Source organism: Hippoglossus stenolepis, chromosome 14, assembly GCF_022539355.2.
Source record: "Hippoglossus stenolepis isolate QCI-W04-F060 chromosome 14, HSTE1.2, whole genome shotgun sequence".
NCBI lineage: Eukaryota > Metazoa > Chordata > Actinopteri > Pleuronectiformes > Pleuronectidae > Hippoglossus > Hippoglossus stenolepis.
This window is the reverse complement of record NC_061496.1, coordinates 8,678,398-8,699,833: the sequence shown is the minus strand read 5'-3', so window position 1 is coordinate 8,699,833 and position 21,436 is coordinate 8,678,398. Positions and strand designations below refer to the sequence as shown.

Below are 21,436 nucleotides of genomic sequence, written 5' to 3'. Positions count from 1 at the left end.
GGGAGGAACACAGTCAATTTGCTGATCTGGATCACGGGGCAGATCCAGGAATCACTTTCTTCGACATTGTTTTGTTTTTTGACATTTTCACAGAATTCCCAGAGAATAATTCATGGATCTTGCCGAAATAATGTAGGGAACTGATGAGCTTGTGCAACGTGGCGCAGCTTGACTGAATTTAAGGCGACTGATGGGCCTTGGCGGAGGTATGTGTCTCTTCAAGGCCATCAGCCAAATGTGAAAGTTGTTTGTTTGAGGCCAAACTGAGAAAAAACTAAAAAACCTGTTGAAGCTGAAGACTCTGGAAGGTGGGTCTGATGTTGATATTCTAAACAGAGAAGGACAGGCTTTTGGTATTCTTCAAACAAAACTGCAGCCTGTCACTCCTCCACGGAGCAGCAGGGTTAGTTGGCCCGGAGGAGGCCGGAGGTGTAAACACTGTGAGGCCGAGCGATGTTTCCGTCTGCAGGGCTGCCGGCCAGTCGGATTAGAGACCGTCAGCGGTGAGATCTGACACGAATCCACAGCTCAGCCTGATGAAAGACTGACCAAGGACTTTTTGACCAAAGATGAACTTTATAGGATGTGTTTTCTTTACAGTAGTATCACAGTGAAGTGGCCTGTAATACTAGCGCTATTAATCCATGGAGAATTTCACATAAAGTCAGAGTTTGGCGTCAAGTTTTCGCTCCGTACAAAGGTTGTGGAAGTAGGTGAAATGGTGACACGTCTTTTCCGGTCCACTTGGCTTTTCTCGTGTATATTCTTAACAGCTCTCTGAAAAGTCATTCAATCTAAAAGTTGTTTACGGAGAGCTATTTTTGGGAGACGGTGCAAAAGTCCTGTGCACAAACAAGCAGCTCTGGTGACGGCCAGACATTCGATAGCTTGAGTTGCTAATTAAGGCTTGTTTGCTGTCTGCGTGAGGCGTAGCGGCCAGATCCGCTGAGCGTGTTGACCAGCAGACGCAGCTTCTGCTCAACTCATTGACTGCCATCTGTTAATATCTTGATTCATTTTCGACGACTAATAGTCTAAATATTTTTTGTCTCATCCTTCTCTGGTTGCAGGAACACAGTCTGACAGTCTGACGCTGACTCACAGCGCTGGGTGTCAAAAACTGCAACCAGCATTTGAATGGCCCATAACAGCAGGAAGAAAACCATGATGAATATTACACGGATCTGCACCAAAATGATCTCTGGGTCAAGATAATCTTCGCAGATGTTAAACAAAATCGCTTCCTTGCTTCACAGAGAATAAAGTTGCAGAACAAACGTTTCTCTCTTTGTTTTGTTCTACTTTTTCTGCATACGTCTTTTTTTCACTATTGTTCTGTAGACTGTGTGGACTGTGTAGATGAATTTACACTCGTACATATCAGTCCACTAAACATGTCTGATTTTCATCAACAAAAACGTTGAAAAACTATCTCACAATGTTAAAGAAGTATTAAAGAATTCCTGGAGGCCTCCCACGATCTGGATCCGCACCCAAAGTTAACACAGCTGACACATGCTGCTTCCTACCACTAAGTGTCATGGTAGTCAGCTCGGTTGTTTTTGCTTGATCTAACAAACACACAGACCGGGGTGAAAACATAACCTCCTTGGCAGAGGTAATGACATGTTTGTGTTGCACTTGTACTCGACGCTGACACAAGCTTGTTGCACTACAGGAACCACCGTCACTCCGCGGCTCCATGTTGACACTGACCTCAGTGTTGGTGCTGTCAGCTGTAATTTTAAACAATTTGTCGAACCAAGATAGAAGAACAAGGTATTTTTGTCCATTGTGGCCAACGTCTAATATCGACTTTGACAGAGACCACAACAACCCAGTGACATCATCAATCTCTTCCTTTCGAAACCGTCAGCATCATCACCGCACCTTGCAATTTTCAAGTTCCACCCCCGAGCAGCCTGGGCTGAACTGTCCCCGTGATCATGAGGATTCTGGTTTCTGCAGGTTACAGCAGGTGAGAAGTGTAAGAGCAGTAGGAAACAAAACCAAGATGTCACCAGTCTCCTGTGTGAGGGGACAGAGCAGCAGAGTCATGTTTACACATATTACTCATTCTAGGAGAGGAGGAGGAGTCACAGAGTTCAAGAGGAGATTTCTGTGCTTTGCTCAAGGACACTTTGACCATGAAGACTCAAACCTGAGGCTTGGGCCAGCATTTGGTTGTAATTTGGTTCATGTATTGACAGAAAAATGAATTATCTGCAGAACTAGAGGTCTCCAAAATAAAAAACTGTCACTATAACTGCAACAGAACAGAAAAAACTGACTCAAACGAGGAAAAATACTGTGCAAAATATGTATAATGTACAATTCAGATGCTTTTAAAAGAAGAAAATATTTTTTTTATATATAAATAGATTCCTGCAGCCATAGAGTCACAGAACCGACATGTTAGTACCTGCAGCGACCTGTAGGGGGACACTATACCTTTCACAGTTTCCTTAAATGTAGGGGGGGGAAAAAACTTTCACAGAAACTTAAAGATCCAATGAAGGAGAAACAACATAAAAAGGAAAGAACAAACATGCAGTAAGTTGGGTTCTGCCAATCTGTGTTCAACATAAACAGAACATCACAGTCACAGAAGCTTTGCACAGGCCACAGCTGTATTTGTTGCTAAATAAGATCACAGAGGGAAAAAAGCGGCTCTTACTTAACTCATATCACTGAACTGGCTGTTACAGCTACTGCAACGTCACAAACTAAATCTTGTTATTTAATATCAGGCTACACTCTCCATTCAAATCCACAGGGTAGATGAGCCACTCTACACTTTACATGAAGGTATAATGATGTCCTCCACTCGGCTGCTTCTATACATGACACCGTAAACATGATGAGAGGCCGTCAGCTGAGAACATCATGTCCCGTCCAACCTGCTGCTGTCGAAACCCAAAGGCAGAGGTATAGAGAGCTGCTGCCAAATACATCTGAGCTGAATAAAGGGACAGAAATACACTTTTATATTATTAGCAATAAGGAAACAAAGATCATTTTCATCTCCACACTTCAGCTGATGGACAAACAGCCTTACGCACTAACTCAGTATTTTTCTCTTCATGCCATAAACCACAGTCATCGGTTTGCCTATGAATCAAAACAAAGAAAAGGACAGAATTGATTTCCCTTGTTGCAAAGTAACTAACAGAACAAATATTTGATATGGAGCTCTGACAGATGATGCAATATCAGTGGTATAATTTTGTTTGTAAGAAATATACCTTGTGGCTAAATGGGGACTCTGTGATGAAAGTTTGAACGCTGCCATTTTGTGCAGACGACGGCAGCACCAGTAGTCTCAGCTGTCAATGGTGACGTCTAACTTTGTTTTTAAAGCATCAAACTAAAATTAAAACTAAACCGATCAGGAATGTGAACACTTGGGAAAAATGTATTTGACGTGTACTTTTTTGTTTGGTCTATGTCACATCCACTAACATGGAGGAGGTGGGTATTGTGACCTATACTGCAGCCAGCCACCAGGGGGCGGTTAAGACACTTTGGCTTCACTTTTGGGGACAAGTCGTGTCGTACATCTTTATAAGCTGTCTATGATTTTAAAAGGCCCCAAATCACAAATAATATATTTTATTTTGGAAAACTGCAACACATATTCAACTTTTTTTTTCACAGTCAAAATACTTTTGATGGACCTAATCATCGGTTTAGTCGTCTCACTTCACTTCCGGATAACAAGGCCACTGACGGGTTCATCGGGGGGGGGGGAAGAGAGAGAGAGAGAGAGAGAGAGAGAGAGAGAGAGAGGGGTCGAGTGCACGTGTCACCCAGAGTGGATGGGGGGGTGGCTGCCTGTAAAAAAGCTGTGTCACACGGATTCATCGTCACCATAGCTCCTTGTTTAGACGACCACCCCCCCCTCCTCCTCCTCCTCCTGCAGCTCCTCCACTCTGCAGATATCAGCTGGAGCTGCTGAGTTAGAGCTGAACCTGTGTGAACGTCCCAAACCTCACAACCGCAGGAGTCGACCAGCAGTGAACAACCTCAATTCTGTAGTAATAATGAGATATAAATACATGCACTGAAACGACAGAGGACATTAAACCTCTGCCTGAGGATCATTGTCCCTGCTGGGGGTTAGTTCACGTGTTCTGAGCGCACACTGGTATCACACACTGACCTTTGTCAAATCACCTTTATGAGGAGTCTGTGTTTATTTTACTAAATCTGCTCACGTAATAAAACCTTTTCTATCCAAAACGCCTGCACCCACATCCAGAATACTGAGGTCTGAGTATTACTTACATCCTCGCTTACGATAAATATCATAGTTCAAGACAGAATTCTGTTCTGTAGATGGACATTTATCTATAGACACGTGACACATGTTTTCTGGTCACGGCACCGTTAGACCATGAGTTCTGTTGTGTACAGTTACTGTGTTTGGGTTTGTGGCTCCAGTTTTTGCAGGGAAACATCCTCCATGTACAGATTCACAGGCTTTAGCCAAAGTTCCACTGACTTTTAATAACACCCAGTCATGACCTCAAAGCTGCAACCGTCCCACCCCTGACGTCTCCATCCGAAAGGTGACTCAACATCTCTCAGCCTTCCTTCCTCCAGAAATAAGAGCTGAGGGACTCGCTGTTTCTGCTGATACAGCAAAAGCATTGCCTGACCACACAAGGCCGTAAAGATACTGAGCCTTGTCGTGGACTGTCATTGTGTCTGATCAGTTGCAGCCTGGATAACTTCACGCTGAGTGACAGACGACCGAACTGAAAGAATCTGTAAACATGTTGTTTTAAATGTTTGTTTAAGTTGGAGGAGTTTTGCCGCGTAGGCATGTTCCTGTGAGGTTTTCTCTGAGCTCCACAGCCTATAAGTGAAAACAGGTCAAGTGTAACAACTAACATGATTTTAGTTATTATTGACAATGAAGTAAACGAGTTTAGATCCTATGAAGTTCTCACGGATATTTTCCTCTGTGGAGTTTATCCATGCATTCACAAAACGACCACCTCAGACCCATTCTGAGCTTCGATTCATTTCTTGGGGCAGTTTTGGATTGAAGTTAATGCTTTGTTAGATTTTTGAATTTGACCATTTTATGCCATAAAATATGCTGAAATGACACAAAATACTTTTCTTATTCGTATTCACTGCAAACCCAGCGAAAGTCACGACCCAGTTTACTGTAGGCACATACATGAACACACACCTGAACTCCTGGTGATGTTCTTATCCAATGAATATCAATCAGCACCACTGATTACAGATGAACATACAGGTCTCCGCTGATTAAAAGCTACTGAGTGATGACAGTAGAAAACAGGAAGTTTTGGATTTCAGGCTGTGTGGCCTCCTTGTGGAGGAGACAGAGACAGCGTGGACGTGAGTGGACCTCTGCTGGCAGCCAGCAGGAGAGCACAGCTTCACACACAAGACCAGAGCTCTATCTAGTGGACATGATGAGCAGAGACAATAGAAATAAGGAGGTCTTCAAACATGCTCATATTTCAAAATTATTTATTTCCGCACCAAATCCCTCCAGTCCACATTTCTTCAGGACAAACGTTTCCACACAAACTAGTTCACCGACTGTTGTAGAAGACGTCTGATGTTTAGTCCCTCACAGACAGCATGTTGGCTCTGTCCTCACATCTTCACTCTCTATGAAGCAAACCCACAATCATGTCTATTATTGACGAGGACGGTTTCCACATACAAGCAATCTGCCTTGGTGTTTCGTTGAAAATGAACATAATGAGTAGAACAATAAGGGGAATGATTCAAAAAAAGATTTTTAAAAAAGTACCGAGTAGAAGGAGAGAGAAAAAGTGGATTTAGTGCAGATCAGGAATAAAAACAGATATCTTTGTGAGGACCTTCAAATCCTACAGAGTGAGGACAGTTTGGCCACTCCTCACTTTCTGACCCACTTTATGGGCTGTTTGGTTTTAGGGTCGGAATGAGGTTTAGGTTTGTGTTGGGTATTTAGTTTGGATGGTTGAGGTTGGGGTGAGGGGCTAGGGAATGCATTATGTCTATGAGTGTCCTCACTACGGTAGATGTGTGTGTGTGTGTGTGTGTGTGTGTGTGTGTGTGTGTGTGTGTGTGTGTGTGTGTGTGTGTGTGTGTGTGTGTGTGTGTGTGTGTGTGTGTGTGTGTGTGTTTCTCCAGCACTTTCACTTTCTATTCCTCAGAAACACCACTGCCTGTGCTTCTGCTCTTTTTCTCACTGCAGCTGCTGCTTCAACACAGGACTCACGATGAGGTAAGTGAACACATATAAGAGCTGGTAAGGTTTTCACAGAAAGAAACAGATGTTACAGAGGGAGACCGTTAAATAACTAACCTGTGATGACATGTGTTGGTCTGTGTTTGTCTGTGATGATCTGTAATATGTGTTGGTCTGTGTTGGTCTGTGTCATGTCACTTAGAGCAGCAGGGACGATGGGAGTCAGTCAGAGTTGGCGCAGAAATAATTTTATATTATTTTATATGAACTCATGTTAAAGGTGCTGCGGTGCAACATGTGGCTTTTTGCGTTCCTTTGTATCGTCACCAATTTACAACATTTACACTACAACAGAAGGTGGACTTGAAAAGTAACTGTCAGCACATTGAGCTTTGGACAGTTCACAGCAGATCACAGGTTTATTGTCTATGTCACCTTCTGTATGCAAGTGGATCTGAAAGGAAACATAGACTCTCTGGACTCACTGTCTGTCGTCGCGCCGCAGATCAGCTGTGTGTCGGTTGTCTGTTTTTCACATGCGCTGTGTGTCCGCTACTGGCGGTGGAGCTGCAGGTTTATTGTTGGTTCATGTACTAAACTAAATGCCAGGACTCTACGGAATGAAGATGCGCATCTTTCGGTCTGTCGATAACAATCAAAGCCCCGTTGGAACAAATGAGTGGATTCAGAATGTGAAACGCTGGAGTGCTTTTACTTTGAAACGGGTTCGGGAAGTGATGTAAATACATTTGTGTCATAAACAGATAAACATTGTGGTTCACAGCAGAATAAACAGAGAAAATGATCTTTCAACTGAGTTTTAAAGTTTATCTGATGAATTTATGTCACAAACAAATGGTTGCAACACTTTCTGTATGCCTTTTCAAAAATAAAAGCACTCCAGCGTTTCTGTTAATGGAATTCATTCCCTTGTTTAAAAAGGGATTTTTATTGTGAAATATTTGCAAGAGCGGAAGATACACGGCTTCATACTGTGTAGTACTGGTAGTGTACTGGAGTACAAGGGACTTCTTTCATACAGGGCAATAATCATATTTGTGGCCATATTCAAATAAAAGTCTATATGTAAACACATTGTGCTGCAGTAGCAGCTCCTCTGCAGAACATGTTGTGGAACTGAGAAGCTACATATTGTGCATTATAAATATTCATAGATATTAATTTTAATATTGTGCATTGAATAGAAAAAGTTGCACAACTGCCCTTCTTTGTGTATATTTATTTCTTGTACATTCAGCCTTTAACACAAATTGCAAAAAATAATAAGTGTGACCCTCCTAAGTGTGTTTATTGGAAGATATCAGGGTGGTAGAACTCGGCTTACGTTTGGAATTAAAAAGTGATCTTGGGCTCGAAAAGGTTGGTGACCACTGGTTTATAGTATAGTATAATAGTTCTAGAATCAAGTCAGATACATTATTACAAACACATACGAATGCTACTATGCTTCTGTCAAAATGTTTCCTGGAGATGAAGATGAAGTTAAATTAAATATATTTTTATTGATTTGCTGAGTGAACGTGCTTTTTGGCTTGCAGTAACAGTCTCTTACCAACAGGGGGTGGTGCCGCACCCATGGAGAGCATTCTGAACTGTTCTCATTCTGCTTCATTGCTACTTTTATTTTTGTGGTTCTTTACATATACACATATATATTGATGAAATACTTTCATACAAACGTAAAAATCATTGCATTTTGTGGAACTTGTACTTAAAATAAGTAATCATTTACAATACAGGAAGTTTTTACAGTGCAGGATCAGCTCTCAGGGGATAATTTCACATTTGATTTCAGATTATAGTTGATTTTATATGAGTCGGTGTGATGCTTCGTTCTCATCCACGATAACTGATGTGAAAAGCTGCTCATCAGCCGTCAATCTCTGATAAGTTGATAATAGTTAAAGCTCCTTTCGGGCCTCCAGTTTTGTTTGTCACTGCTATAATACACGTTACAGTATACATGGGAAATGCAGATCAAGGTGCAGGGGACATTTAAAAACAACTTAACACACATTAAGAAACATTGGAACAATAAAAACATGAGAAGAAAGCAGTGACTTTTAAAGTACGATGCAAGATGAACACATTCAAAATGACATTTTATAGTTTTACAGTTTTGTGATAGAGATTTGACTCAGGCTGGAGCTAATAATGCAGATAATTATTATATTTTGATTAATAGATTGATTATTTACTTGATGATTCAGAATAACATGTATCACCACACCACTTGTTTTTAAGGCAAAGGCTTTGGTGAGACTTCATTGGACAAAAAGAAAGACAGGATTGGATGTTAAAGCAGGGTCCAGTGCTGTTAATGGGTGTAAGCTGTGGCTGAACATGTTTCAATTGTGTTTCAGATTATTCTTGCACATTTTATTATTTCAATCTCATATTTTATCACAAAACTCAACGGGCTTATTTGTCCCGAGTCGTCATAGGGACCTCTCTTATTTGTCTCAGTCCACATCAACAATGCTGCTACTTTTAAGGCACATTCATCATATTTTAGATATTCGGATCATTTTGTTTTGTTCTATTGATCGTCTTCCTGTGACGTACTATTGTTTTCCATATAAGCAGCAGCTCTCCATTTGGATCAGCTACTCCAGCTCAACCCACCGGCGGCTTTTCATTTGGATCAGCTACTCCAGCTAAACCCACCGGCGGCTTTTCATTTGCATCACCTACTCCAGCTAAACCCACCGGCGGCTTTTCATTTGGATCAGCTACTCCAGCTAAACCCACCGGCGGCTTTTCATTTGGATCAGCTACTCCAGCTCAACCCACCGGCGGCTTTTTATTTGCATCACCTACTCCAGCTAAACCCACCAGCAGCTCTTCATTTGGATCACCTACTCCAGCTAAACCCACCACCAGCTCACCAGCGACGGCCTTAGAAGCTCTGAGCAAATGTATAGCTCAAAGTAGCAAAAAGTGCAAAATAAAAGCACCGACTTTTACGTTTCCAGGTAAAACCAGACCAGAGAGATTTTTTTAGAGAGAAGGATGTTTGATTAAACCTCACTGACTCTTACACTCTGTTCAGCAGTTAACCAGAACGGTGAACTGAAAGACACAGATTCACAAGAAGTGTGAGTAAAACTGTGACATTCAATAAACCAAGCTCCAATCTTGTTTAAGAATATGAGCAATGGGTCAAATGTTTCAGCTGGATTTCTTTTTTACTGACATTTATTTATTTCTGTGGGCTTCTATCAAGGAAACGTTCAATGTGTCTTAAGATCTCAGTTTATAGTCTCTGACACTCACTCATTTGTCTCTGTCACAATGTCGACACGGTCACTTTGGTTGTATTGTTATTATCTGTTATTTGTGCATGATCTGAAATCAAACACATTTTCTGCTTTTTGCTTCATGGATTTCCTTCCTCTGATCTGTGCGATTGTTTCCCTCCACAGCTTTGGACGTTCGATACAGATAGTCCCAGGTAAACTACTGAACGGTTTCACACCAAGACTTTCAGAATCTCTCTGTGCTGATCGTAAGCTCCAGTGTAGCTTCTGCAACTGGCTGCGATCACCGTGTGTTCTGCCACTTATCCATCCCATAATGCATGTCACTATTCAGAGGGGGAACACTGCAAATGCTGAATGTTTCATGAAATGTCCTCTTAACTCTTAAACTCTCTTCAGCAGATATACCCCCTTTGTGGAGGAATGTGCAGTGGACAGAAGAGTGAGTAAAGTTATATTCAATCAAAAGGAGACATATTAGGATCATATTCAGTTTCGAGGACGTTATATTTTCATTTCATTTCCTGGATATTTCAGACTTTTGAACCAATTGCAGGAAGTTGAGACAGCATTAAACAATAGAAGAAGAAAGAGACTCAGGAAGCAGGGTTGCTGCAGTCTTCCCCACCGAAGACATTATAATGTTTGAGCAATGAGAACTTTAGTTTTGCCGTAATTCAGTGGTGATGAAATTGATAAAAATGAATCTGATCATTCATTTTTTTCCCGACGGAGGGGTGGGTGGGTGAGTGGTGAGTAGATAATGGGTGAATGTTCATTTTTGGGTGAACTATCCCTTTAAATTTCCACCTACAGGCGAAGGACCAGCCTGATGGAGACCGTCAGCTCCTACACACCGAGCAGTGAGGAGGTGACTCAAGCCAGGGTTCTCCTCCTGGGCCCCGTCGGGTCCGGAAAGTCCAGCTTCATCAGTTCAGTCCATTCGGTGTTTAACGGACGAGTCACCATCCGGGCCATGGTGGGCTCCTCCTCCACCTGCTTCACCAAAAAGGTACAAGAGGAGCAGCAGCATGAATCTCTGAAGCTACTGTTCCCTTTTTTCTTTTCCTTGAATTTCATTGTTGAGGGGAAGAATGTGACCTACACACACACACACACACACACACACACACACACACACACACACACACACACACACACACCCCAGCTTACAGAGTCGTCCATCCCATGAATTCCTTGTGTGTGTGTGTTAGCTGCAGTCGTTCACCATCTGTGGTCAGAAAGAGAAGTTCCGACCAGACTGGTTCTGTGTGAGCTATGGGTCTGGGGACGGAGAGATGACCGGACTGACCCTCCACGACATCCTGTCCGTCATTAAAGGTCACGTACCTGAGGGACACAAGGTACAGCAAAGTTATATGGTTATTTGTACATGTTTTCTTTACCTGAGAATGTGCCTTTTATATTTAAATACTTTATCATCAGGCGGGTCCTCTCTACGGAGGCCGCCATGTTTTTTACAGTAGCCCAGACTGGACCAATTAAACACCTTTTTAGTTTTTACGGCAGCTGAAGGTTTCCACAGGTTCTCTTTCATGTTTGGAAGGAGAGGCTGAGGTGAGGGCTATTCAGCTGCAACATGCAACTTCACCACTAGATGTCACTGAATTCTACACACTGAACCTTTAAGGGTCTTTGGCAGAGGGAAGCTCTCTACTGTAGTTTTCTAATGTGATCGTGGTCTGGTTGTGTCCGCTCATCCTCCTGACGTCTCGGTTCAAACATGTGTTATTTCACTACTGAACATCGACTCTCTTCCTTTGTCTCCTCTAGTTCTGCCCGGACCAGGCAGTGAGATCAGAGACTGGAAACTACGTGAAGTGGCCGAGCCTAAAAGACAAGATCCACTGTGTGGCCTTTGTGCTGGACGCCTCTAAAATCGCAACGTACTCCAAAGGCCTCAGAGCCTCGTTCCAACAGCTCAGGGAGCACATCAGTGATCTGGGTGAGCCAAGGACAAACAAGTCGTCTTCAGACGTTAAACTGAACCTTTGTCCCTCGTTCATACGGGGCTTCATGACTGTGTAGCCTCAGGGGGTCTGATGTGTGTAACAGCACAGGGCTGGAATCTTTCTTCCGAGATCAACTGAACTGAAAACACTGTCACTGATTTCTGTAGAATAGAATTCCCTAAAAGGCCCAGAGACCTATAACCAATAAATCATTGAGAATTGTCAAATTTTGAAAGAAGCGTTTCTATTTTCACCGGTGCAGCTTTTCTAGCCTTCGTGGCGCTGGTTTAACGGACCAGGAAACTTAGAGACCAGCTTCAGGCGTCGTAAATGAACTCATGTGACTCACTCAGCCAATCAAATCTGTGAATTCCAAGACCAGGACAGACGAATGAGGGAGAAAGACAGTGAGAAGTGAATCAGAGGAAAGTAACTTCACATGGCTTCGTTCTCTATAAAGAGCAAAGAAGAGTTTTTAACAAAAAAACTTTGTGAAACTTAATTTTGATAGTTTTCAAAACCAACCTTTGTTAATATTTATATTTTTATATTAGAGACTAGTTTATAATCCCGATGGTTCGCTGGAAAACTGAGAAAAATATTGTTGGAATTATATTGTACCAAACTTTCTTAACCACACACAGATGTTGATACATTTCATGTTTTGATGTGTTGTATATTGCACTGGATTGTAGCACTAGTTAGATAGTTATGATGTTCAGAGCTCTGCTGGAGGAAGTTGACTCTTGCTGCACCTCTGTGGATTTTAATTCAATAGCCCTGGTGGAGAATGCAACAGTTAAATGCTCTTTTTCTGATAACTGCAATATAACTGTAGTCTGTGTGTGTGTGTGTGTGTGTGTGTGTGTGTGTGTGTGTGTGTGTGTGGTGTGTGTATCAGGTATCCACCAGGTGGCTCTGCTGACCCATGTGGATGAAATCTGTCCAAACACAGCCAAAGACGTCTCCATGGTTTACAAGAGCCAAGTAATAAAAGAGACGGTGGGTTGAAACAATCCAGTTTGAGAAATGTTCTGTAAAATGTCACGGTGACTTGACAGAGTTTGTGCCTGTAGATGAGTAAAGCTGCAGATCTGATGGGTATGGCCACCTCCTACATCGTCCCCGTGAAGAACTACTCCTCAGAGCTGGACCTGAACGTGAACACCGACGTGCTGCTGCTCAGCGCCGTCGAGCACATCCTGCAGTACGTCGATCTGTATTTCCAGGAAAACACACCACAAGAAACGGAGTCAGAAGAGGATTCGTTCAAATTATGATCCCAGCTTCAATGTCGTCAATTTTAAATCCCTTATGTGTCGGATCGGACTCGATTTGAACAACCTTATAAGAAAGTTGCTTATGTTTTTCTTACTTTTTACTAAATTTTAACTGAAAATGTATTATTCAGAATCAGAAGTGTGTAATATTTTATTGTCACCTGCAAATACAGTGTTCTCCACTGTCATATTAGTCGTTTAAAAACTTGCTTCAGTCACCAATTTGTTTTGTATACTTTTTTCTTGCAGAAAGTAGAAATACAATTTGTAAGCGGTGCAGACTTGTCATGTAGAGACTATGATTTCTTTCATGTAATTCTAATCCATTAAATACAATTAATCATGATATCTTTGGATTGTAATAATTTATAAGTTCACTCCTAAAATATAAGATTCTGGTCATAATAACATGGTTTGACTGTTTATTTGAGATTGTAGGTGTGATTGGACTCCTCTCCAGCTGTTGGGCTCTTTATATTTTAAACTGTGTAAAGTAAAGTCACAATAAATAAGCATATGTTCACATTTGATTGTGGCAAATCTACAAGTGGTCACTTATATAATTTGTATTTTTCAAATTGTGAATATTTAAGCCTTACGCACTAACTCCATATTTTTCTCTTCATGCTATAAACCACCAGTCAGTCATCGGTTTGCCTATAAATCAAAACAAAGAAAAGGACAGAGAGAGAGAGAGAGAGAGAGAGAGAGAGAGAGAGAGAGAGAGAGAGAGAGAGAGAGAGAGAGAGAGAGAAAGAGAGAGAGAGAGAGAGAGAGAAAGAGAGAGAGAGAAAGAGAGAGAGAGAGAAAGAGAGGTCGAGTGCACGTGTCACCCAGAGTGGATGGGGGTGGCTGCCTGTAAAAAAGCTGTGTCACACGGATTCATCGTCACCATAGCTCCTTGTTTAGGCGACCACCCCCTCCTCCTCCTCCTCCTGCAGCTCCTCCACTCTGCAGATATCAGCTGGAGCTGCTGAGTTAGAGCTGAACCTGTGTGAACGTCCCAAACCTCACAACCGCAGGAGTCGACCAGCAGTGAACAACCTCTATTCTGTAGTAATAATGAGATATAAATACATGCACTGTAACGACAGAGGACATTAAACCTCTGCCTGAGGATCATTGTCCCTGCTGGGGGTTAGTTCACGTGTTCTGAGCGCACACTGGTATCACACACTGACCTTTGTCAAATCACCTTTATGAGGAGTCTGTGTTTATTTGACTAAATCTGCTCACGTAATAAAACCTTTTCTATCCAAAACGCCTGCACCCACATCCAGAATACTGAGGTCTGAGTATTACTTACATCCTCGCTTACGATAAATATCATAGTTCAAGACAGAATTCTGTTCTGTAGATGGACATTTATCTATAGACGCGTGACACATGTTTTCTGGTCACGGCACCGTTAGACCATGAGTTCTGTTGTGTACAGTTACTGTGTTTGGGTTTGTGGCTCCAGTTTTTGCAGGGAAACATCCTCCATGTACAGATTCACAGGCTTTAGCCAAAGTTCCACTGACTTTTAATAACACCCAGTCATGACCTCAAAGCTGCAACCGTCCCACCCCTAACGTCTCCATCCGAAAGGTGACTCAACATCTCTCAGCCTTCCTTCCTCCAGAAATAAGAGCTGAGGGACTCGCTGTTTCTGCTGATACAGCAAAAGCATTGCCTGACCACACATGTGTGTCTCCTCCACGAAACAGTGAAACTCTGTGGTGTTAGTTTCACTGGACGAAATGAAAGTGTATGTGTGGGATTTCTGAGGAAACCTCCCAGCCTCAGTTTAAATGTATAGTCAACAACACGCTGTCCGTCCACAAAGACTCAGTGTGTGTGTGTGTGTGTGTGTGTGTGTGTGTGTGTGTGTGTGTGTGTGTGTGTGTGTGTGTGTGTGTGTGTGTATATGTTTCTCCAGCACTTTCACTTTCTATTCCTCAGAAACACCACTGCCTGAGCTTCTGCTCTTTTCTCCCTGCAGCTGCTGCTTCAACACAGGACTCACGATGAGGTAAGTGAATACATATAAGAGCTGGTAAGGTTTTCACAGAAAGAAACAGATGTTACAGAGGGAGACCGTTAAATAACTAACCTGTGATGACGTGTTGGTCAGTGTTTGTCTGTGATGATCTGTAATATGTGTTGGTCTGTGTTGGTCTGTGTTGGTCTGTGCATGTCACTTAGAGCAGCAGGGACGATGGGAGTCAGTCAGAGTTGGCGCAGAAATAATTTTATATTATTTTATATGAACTCATGTTAAAGGTGCTGCGGTGCAACATGTGGCTTTTTGTGTTCATTTGTATCGTCACCAATTTACAAAATTTACACTACAACAGAAGGTGGACTTGAAAAGTAACTGTCAGCACATTGAGCTTTGGACAGTTCACAGCAGACCACAGGTTTATTGTCTATGTCACCTTCTGTATGCAAGTGGATCTGAAAGAAACATAGACTCTCTGGACTCACTGTCGCGCCGCAGATCAGCTGTGTGTCGGTTGTCTGTTTTTCACACGCGCTGTGTGTCCGTTACTGGCGGTGGAGCTGCATGTTTATTGTTGGTTCATGTACTAAACTAAATGTCAGGACTCTACGGTATGAAGATGCGCATCTTTCGGTCTGTCGATAACAATCAAAGCCCCGTAGGAACAAATGAGTGGATTCAGAATGTGAAACGCTGGAGTGCTTTTACTTTGAAACGGGTTCAGATGAGAGTTGTAATTGTGTTCACAGCAGAATAAACAGAGAAAATGATCTTTCAACTGAGTTTTAAAGTTTATCTGATGAATTTATGTCACAAACAAATGGTTGCAACACTTTCTGTATGCCTTTTCAAAAATAAAAGCACTCCAGCGTTTCTGTTAATGGAATTCATTCCATTAACAAAGTGGAATCCCTTTTTATTGTGAAATATTTGCAAGAGCGGAAGATACACGGCTTCATACTGTGTAGTACTGGTAGTGTACTGGAGTACAAGGGACTTCTTTCATACAGGGCAATAATCATATTTGTGGCCAATTTCAAATAAAAGTCTATATGTAAACACATTGTGCTGCAGTAGCAGGTCCTCTGCAGAACATGTTGTGGAACTGAGAAGCTACATATTGTGCATTATAAATATTCATAGATATTAATTTTAATATTGTGCATTGAATAGAAAAAGTTTATAGTATAGTATAATAGTTCTAGAATCAAGTCAGATACATTATTACAAACACATACGAATGCTACTATGCTTCTGTCAAAATGTTTCCTGGAGATGAAGATGAAGTTAAATTAAATATATTTTTATTGATTTGCTGAGTGAACGTGCTTTTGGCTTGCAGTAACAGTCTCTTACCAACAGGGGTGGTGCCGACCCATGGAGAGCATTCTGAACTGTTCTCATTCTGCTTCATTGCTACTTTTATTTTTGTGGTTCTTTACACATACACATATATATTATTGATGAAATACTTTTATACAAACGTAAAAATCATTGCATTCTGTGGAACTTGTACTTAAAATAAGTAATCATTTACAATACAGGAAGTTTTTACAGTGCAGGATCAGCTCTCAGGGGATAATTTCACATTTGATTTCAGATTATAGTTGATTTTGTATGAGTCGGTGTGATGCTTCGTTCTCATCCACGATAACTGATGTGAAAAGCTGCTCATCAGCCGTCAATCACTGATAAGTTGATAATAGTTAAAGCTCCTTTCGGGCCTACAGTTTTGTTTGTCACTGCTATAATACACGTTACAGTATACATGGGAAATGCAGATCAAGGTGCAGGGGACATTTAAAAACAATTTAACACACATTAAGACACATTGGAACAATAAAAACATGAGAAGAAAGCAGTGACCTTTAAAGTACGATGCAAGATGAACACATTAAAAATGACATTTTATAGTTTTACAGTTTTGTGATAGAGATTTGACTCAGGCTGGAGCTAATAATGCAGATCATTATTATTTTTTAATTAATAGATTGATTATTTACTTGATGATTCAGAATAACATGTATCACCACACCACTTGTTTTAAGGCAAAGGCTTTGGTGAGACTTCATTGGACAAAAAGAAAGACAGGATTGGATGTTAAAGCAGGGTCCAGTGCTGTTAATGGGTGTAAGATGTGGCTGAACATGTTTCAATTGTGTTTCGTATTATTCTTGCACATTTTATTATTTCAATCTCATATTTTATCACAAAACTCAACGGGGCTTATTTGTCCCGAGTCGTCATAGGGACCTCTCTTATTTGTCTCAGTCCACATCAACAATGCTGCTACTTTTAAGTCACATTTATCATATTTTAGATATTCGGATCATTTTGTTTTGTTCTATTGATCGTCTTCCTGTGTCGTACGATTGTTTTCCATATAAGCAGCAGCTCTTCATTTGGATCAGCTACTCCAGCTCAACCCACCGGCTCTTCATTTGGATCAGCTCCTCCAGCTCAACCCACCGGCGGCTTTTCATTTGGATCAGCTACTCCAGCTAAACCCACCGGCGGCTTTTCATTTGCATCACCTACTCCAGCTAAACCCACCGGCGGCTTTTCATTTGGATCAGCTACTCCAGCTCAACCCACCGGCGGCTTTTCATTTGCATCACCTACTCCAGCTAAACCCACCAGCAGCTCTTCATTTGGATCACCTACTCCAGCTAAACCCACCACCAGCTCACCAGCGACGGCCTTAGAAGCTCTGAGCAAATGTATAGCTCAAAGTAGCAAACGTGCAAAATAAAAGCACAGACTTTAACGTTTCCAGGTAAAACCAGACCAGAGAGTTTTTTTTAGAGAGAAGGATGTTTGATTAAACCTCACTGACTCTTACACTCTGTTCAGCAGTTAACCAGAACGGTGAACTGAAAGACACAAATTCCAAAGAAGTGTGAGTAAAACTGTGACATTCAATAAACCAAGCTCCAATCTTGTTTAAGAATATGAGCAATGGGTCAAATGTTTCAGCTGGATTTCTTTTTTACTGACATTTATTTATTTCTGTGGGCTTCTATCAAGGAAACGTTCAATGTGTCTTAAGATCTCAGTTTATAGTCTCTGACACTCACTCATTTGTCTCTGTCACAATGTCGACACGGTCACTTTGGTTGTATTGTTATTATCTGTTATTTGTGCATGATCTGAAATCAAACACATTTTCTGCTTTTTGCTTCATGGATTTCCTTCCTCTGATCTGTGCGATTGTTTCCTCCACAGCTTTGGACTTTCGACACAGATGGTCCCAGGTAAACTACTGAACGGTTTCACACCAAGACTTTCAGAATCTCTCTGTGCTGATCGTAAGCTCCAGTGTAGCTTCTGCAACTGGCTGCGATCACCGTGTGTTCTGCCACTTATCCATCCCATAATGCATGTCACTATTCAGAGGGGGAACACTGCAAATGCTGAATGTTTCATGAAATGTCCTCTTAACTCTTAAACTCTCTTCAGCAGATATACCCCCTTTGTGGAGGAATGTGCAGTGGACAGAAGAGTGAGTAAAGTTATATTCAATCAAAAGGAGACATATTAGGATCATATTCAGTTTCGAGGACGTTATATTTTCATTTCATTTCCTGGATATTTCAGACTTTTGAACCAATTGCAGGAAGTTGAGACAGCATTAAACAATAGAAGAAGAAAGAGACTCAGGAAGCAGGGTTGCTGCAGTCTTCCCCACCGAAGACATTATAATGTTTGAACAATGAGAACTTTAGTTTTGCTGTAATTCAGTGGCGATGAAATTGATAAAAATGAATCGGATCATTCATTTTTTTCCCGACGGAGGGGTGGGTGGGTGAGTGGTGAGTAGATAATGGGTGAATGTTCATTTTTGGGTGAACTATCCCTTTAAATTTCCACCTACAGGCGAAGGACCAGCCTGATGGAGACCGTCAGCTCCTACACACCGAGCAGTGAGGAGGTGACTCAAGCCAGGGTTCTCCTCCTGGGCCCCGTCGGGTCCGGAAAGTCCAGCTTCATCAGTTCAGTCCATTCGGTGTTTAACGGACGAGTCACCATCCGGCCATGGTGGGCTCCTCCTCCACCTGCTTCACCAAAAAGGTACAAGAGGAGCAGCAGCATGAATCTCTGAAGCTACTGTTCCCTTTTTTCTTTTCCTTGAATTTCATTGTTGAGGGGAAGAATGTGACCTACACACACACACACACACGCGCTTACAGAGTCGTCCATCCCATGAATTCCTTGTGTGTGTGTGTTAGCTGCAGTCGTTCACCATCTGTGGTCAGAAGAGAGAAGTTCCGACCAGACTGGTGCTGTGTGACGCTATGGGTCTGGGGGACGGAGAGATGACCGGACTGACCCTCCACGACATCCTGTCCGTCATTAAAGGTCACGTACCTGAGGGACACAAGGTACAGCAAAGTTATATGGTTATTTGTACATGTTTTCTTTACCTGAGAATGTGCCTTTTATATTTAAATACTTTATCATCGGAAGCGGGTCCTCTCTACGGAGGGCGCCATGTTTTTTACAGTAGCCCAGACTGGACCAATTAAACACCTTTTTAGTTTTTACGGCAGCTGAAGGTTTCCACAGGTTCTCTTTCATGTTTGGAAGGAGAGGCTGAGGTGAGGGCTATTCAGCTGCAACATGCAACTTCACCACTAGATGTCACTGAATTCTACACACTGAACCTATAAGGGTCTTTGGCAGAGGAAGCTCTCTACTGTAGTTTTCTAATGTGATCGTGGTCTGGTTGTGTCCGCTCATCCTCCTGACGTCTCGGTTCAAACATGTGTTATTTCACTACTGAACATCGACTCTCTTCCTTTGTCTCCTCTAGTTCTGCCCGGACCAGGCAGTGAGATCAGAGACTGGAAACTACGTGAAGTGGCCGAGCCTAAAAGACAAGATCCACTGTGTGGCCTTTGTGCTGGACGCCTCTAAAATCGCAACGTACTCCAAAGGCCTCAGAGCCTCGTTCCAACAGCTCAGGGAGCACATCAGTGATCTGGGTGAGCCAAGGACAAACAAGTCGTCTTCAGACGTTAAACTGAACCTTTGTCCCTCGTTCATACGGGGCTTCATGACTGTGTAGCCTCAGGGGGTCTGATGTGTGTAACAGCACAGGGCTGGAATCTTTCTTCCGAGATCAACTGAACTGAAAACACTGTCACTGATTTCTGTAGAATAGAATTCCCTAAAAGGCCCAGAGACCTATAACCAATAAATCATTGAGAATTGTCAAATTTTGAAAGAAGCGTTTCTATTTTCACCGGCGCAGCTTTTCTAGCCTTCGTGGCGCTGGTTTAACGGACCAGGAAACTTAGAGACCAGCTTCAGGCGTCGTAAATGAACTCATGTGACGTCACTCAGCCAATCAAATCTGTGAATTCCAAGACCAGGACAGACGAATGAGGGAGAAAAGACAGTGAGAAGTGAATCAGAGGAAAGTAACTTCACATGGCTTCGTTCTCTATAAAGAGCAAAGAAGAGTTTTTAACAAAAAAAAAACTTTGTGAAACTTAATTTTGATAGTTTTCAAAACCAACCTTTTAGTTAATATTTATATTTTTATATTAGAGACTAGTTTATAATCCCGATGGTTCGCTGTGAAAACTGAGAAAAAATATTGTTGGAATTATATTGTACCAAACTTTCTTAACCACACACAGATGTTGATACATTTCATGTTTTGATGTGTTGTATATTGCACTGGATTGTAGCACTAGTTAGATAGTTATGATGTTCAGAGCTCTGCTGGAGGAAGTTGACTCTTGCTGCACCTCTGTGGATTTTAATTCAATAGCCCTGGTGGAGAATGCAACAGTTAAATGCTCTTTTTCTGATAACTGCAATATAACTGTAGTCTGTGTGTGTGTGTGTGTGTGTGTGTGTGTGTGTGTGTGTGTGTGTATCAGGTATCCACCAGGTGGCTCTGCTGACCCATGTGGATAAAATCTGTCCCAACACAGCCAAAGACGTCTCCATGGTTTACAAGAGCCAAGTAATAAAAGAGACGGTGGGTTGAAACAATCCAGTTTGAGAAATGTTCTGTAAAATGTCACGGTGACTTGACAGAGTTTGTGCCTGTAGATGAGTAAAGCTGCAGATCTGATGGGTATGGCCACCTCCTACATCGTCCCCGTGAAGAACTACTCCTCAGAGCTGGACCTGAACGTGAACACCGACGTGCTGCTGCTCAGCGCCGTCGAGCACATCCTGCAGTACGTCGATCTGTATTTCCAGGAAAACACACCACAAGAAACGGAGTCAAAGAAGGCTTCGTCCGAATTGTGAATATTTAAAAATGAAAAGGGAAAATGTGAATATTCCAGGCACTCAAAATGTGTATATTCTTGAAAGAACCTGGTTTATGTACCACCTTTACATAGACTGGTGATATTGTTATTATCATCATTATTATTAACCACTTTTTAACTGTTTAACATTAATAACATAATTATGTGTCATATCACCAGTCCGACAGAGCGGTTACACAACTGTTACTGGCCTCACTCTTCCACGTTTCTCCATGATTCTAAAAACCTTACAGAGCTAGAAGATGTTCGACGGAATCTGATTTCATTAGAACTGAGAAATTCCATTTATTGTTATATCACACGTTATAAAGTACATCGAGTTTGAATCTTAATTCCTTTTTAAAATCTCAACTGTTGCAGAATTGTGTTAAGTCACTCAATAAAATCTCAAAGTGCACCAAT

The 21,436-nt window shown here is 41.9% G+C and overlaps 2 protein-coding genes across 3 annotated transcripts; both read left to right on the top strand.

Moving 5' to 3' along the window:
• The first annotated feature begins 6,161 nt into the window (after positions 1-6,161).
• On the top strand, positions 6,162-13,301 carry LOC118121604 (interferon-induced protein 44-like). 2 transcript variants are annotated; one of them, XM_047343221.1, is made up of 10 exons: positions 6,162-6,259; positions 8,828-9,219; positions 9,297-9,342; positions 9,670-9,698; positions 9,907-9,946; positions 10,321-10,516; positions 10,725-10,868; positions 11,299-11,470; positions 12,379-12,479; positions 12,554-13,301. In XM_047343221.1, exons 1-10 carry the CDS (start codon positions 6,255-6,257, stop codon positions 12,755-12,757), a joined length of 1,329 nt encoding a protein of 442 aa, XP_047199177.1. In that variant the 5' UTR covers positions 6,162-6,254; the 3' UTR covers positions 12,758-13,301. The 2 variants fall into 2 exon arrangements, with proteins under 2 accessions (XP_047199177.1, XP_047199176.1); XM_047343220.1 differs by having other exon boundaries at positions 6,163-6,259; positions 10,719-10,868.
• Positions 13,302-14,674: 1,373 nt separating this feature from the next.
• Positions 14,675-21,436, top strand: LOC118121603 (interferon-induced protein 44-like). The gene is given in 9 exon segments (XM_035177622.2): positions 14,675-14,771; positions 17,967-17,995; positions 18,204-18,243; positions 18,618-18,766; positions 18,769-18,812; positions 18,971-19,123; positions 19,555-19,726; positions 20,633-20,733; positions 20,808-21,436. Coding segments are annotated over 9 exon segments (897 nt in total). The 5' UTR covers positions 14,675-14,766; the 3' UTR covers positions 21,012-21,436.

What these genes read in the sequence shown, in the direction of transcription:
- LOC118121604 (XM_047343220.1), top strand. An exon ending in GACACAGATTCACAAGAAGT is followed by an intron (nt 9,343 to 9,669) that starts GTGAGTAAAACT and finishes TTCCCTCCACAG; the next exon opens with CTTTGGACGTTCGATACAGA. An exon ending in ACGTACCTGAGGGACACAAG is followed by an intron (nt 10,869 to 11,298) that starts GTACAGCAAAGT and finishes TGTCTCCTCTAG; the next exon opens with TTCTGCCCGGACCAGGCAGT.